This window comes from Fundulus heteroclitus, chromosome 22, assembly GCF_011125445.2.
Source record: "Fundulus heteroclitus isolate FHET01 chromosome 22, MU-UCD_Fhet_4.1, whole genome shotgun sequence".
In the NCBI taxonomy this organism is placed as follows: Eukaryota; Metazoa; Chordata; class Actinopteri; order Cyprinodontiformes; family Fundulidae; genus Fundulus; species Fundulus heteroclitus.
The window spans coordinates 25,600,390-25,602,228 of NC_046382.1; the positions used below are offsets into that span (position 1 = coordinate 25,600,390).

Sequence of the window (1,839 nt, forward strand, 5' to 3'; positions counted from 1 at the left end):
GCACCACCCATTCTTTCTTGGCCGAGAGAAGTGTTTTGGGATTTTAGAGTCTTTTGCACTTCTACCAAAGTCCACATTCCAACTCAGTTATTCTTTTTTGAACACCATGAGTTGTGCATTAGTAAGCCTACTTCTTTGGGGGCTGCTGCACCAGACCACAATGGCTGTCCTAATGGATAAACTAGCAGAGCGCAAGATCTGTGGAGATGCAGAATGTTCATGTAAGTCAAAGCATTATGTACAGAACTGTCATTTGTGTAGAAACCAGAAACTGCATTTAAACCAATAATTAAATGACATACTTGATGTAAATTATTTTTTCTCTTTGCTTTTTAAGATGTTCTTTCCGTGGCCACGGCTTTGGACGACTTCATAGCTCCCGATTGCAGATTCATCAACATTAAAAAGGGTCAGATGGTTTATGTGTATTCTAAACTCATACCAGCAGATGGCACTGGAGTATTCTGGTCTGGAAGTGTAGGTGCATATTTACTGGATTCCACATATTATCAAGCTACACCGTTAAATCCTCTAGTTGTGAAATATATTATATATGACAGGTTTCTTATTTCCCCATGTAATGAATCCTAAATTTGAATGAGCATGTTTGTTTTGTATGTGTACAGCAATGTATTGCTCATTGAGTCCATGTTGTGTTTGCTGGCAGGTGTACAGTGAGCGGTATGTGGACCAGATGGGCAGAACAGGATATTTTCCTGCAACTGTGGTGAAGGAAACCCAGAAGTTTACAGACAAAACAATCCGGATGCGGACCACTGTGAGTATGTGTCTTTTATTAGAATATCAATGTATTTTAGTGAGCATTTGTGTTGTTTAATCTTATGTTTTGTCTTTTTTTCAGGATATGGACTTCTATTGTGATTAGGGGAAACCAGAATGATGATTGAGGTTTTCTTTAACTATCCTATCTTTAATAACAAGTGCATAGTGTCTCTGTCAATATAAGATGGTTGAAAGGATTCGGATGTACTGCATTTACTTAGAATACGTTAGTCTCTTCTCTCTTCACTGCTCTTGTACCTGCACTTGTACCTTTTTCAAAATAATACAATTTTTCATGTCAGTCCCAGTGAAAAAGATTAAAGGAACAGATCATTTTCATGGGAATAGTTTTCTTCATTTTGCCACACTACATATGTTATCAAATTCAAAATACCTTAACTATGTAGTCTTCATTCTCGATAGTTTTACAAGAGATGTCAATTGATCATTATATAACCTTGCTATGTACTCATTTTGAGAACATCAATTCATGAAAAATAATTGTACAGTACGAAGAAGTAATGACCGTTGTGGAGAACAAAAGAAAAGAGCCCGAATCCTTACACAGACAGTCAGACAGACACAAAAGTTAGCTCTTAGATCAAATCTAATATTATGTTTATAAACATACTTTAAATACAGTTATTCTGATAACTATAAGAACTACTACATGCACAGGCATTGGCTGTAGCAAAACGGCAAAGTAGACAAAAAACCGGTATGAGATAAGTAAAGACATAGTTGAGAGATTCAAGCAACACACAAAAAAAGCACAGATCCAGTTTGTAAATGTACATTTGATATCATAGTGGTTCAATGAGATACCTGTAGATATACATGTGAATACCACAAGTTTTATTGAATGAACTGAAGAATGTTAGCTGAAAGTGAAGCTTTACTTCAACCAATGGCAAAGAAAACAACCGAAAATCACTTTAAAATTTGAAATTACATTTGTTTATTTTCTTTTCATAGACTTAATTTAGGAAGGTTTCAAGTTAAAATAACATTTGTTAATCTTTAGTAATTAGTTGTGATGATGATCTAATTTATTCA

The 1,839-nt window shown here is 34.9% G+C and overlaps 1 protein-coding gene across 1 annotated transcript; it reads left to right on the top strand.

Moving 5' to 3' along the window:
• LOC118557140 (otoraplin-like) lies at positions 1-1,128 on the top strand. Its single transcript, XM_036126444.1, has 4 exons — positions 1-221; positions 338-477; positions 668-778; positions 863-1,128. The coding sequence occupies exons 1-4, from the start codon at positions 107-109 to the stop codon at positions 884-886; spliced, it is 390 nt and encodes a 129-aa protein (XP_035982337.1). The 5' UTR covers positions 1-106; the 3' UTR covers positions 887-1,128.
• The last annotated feature ends 711 nt before the right edge of the window (positions 1,129-1,839 follow it).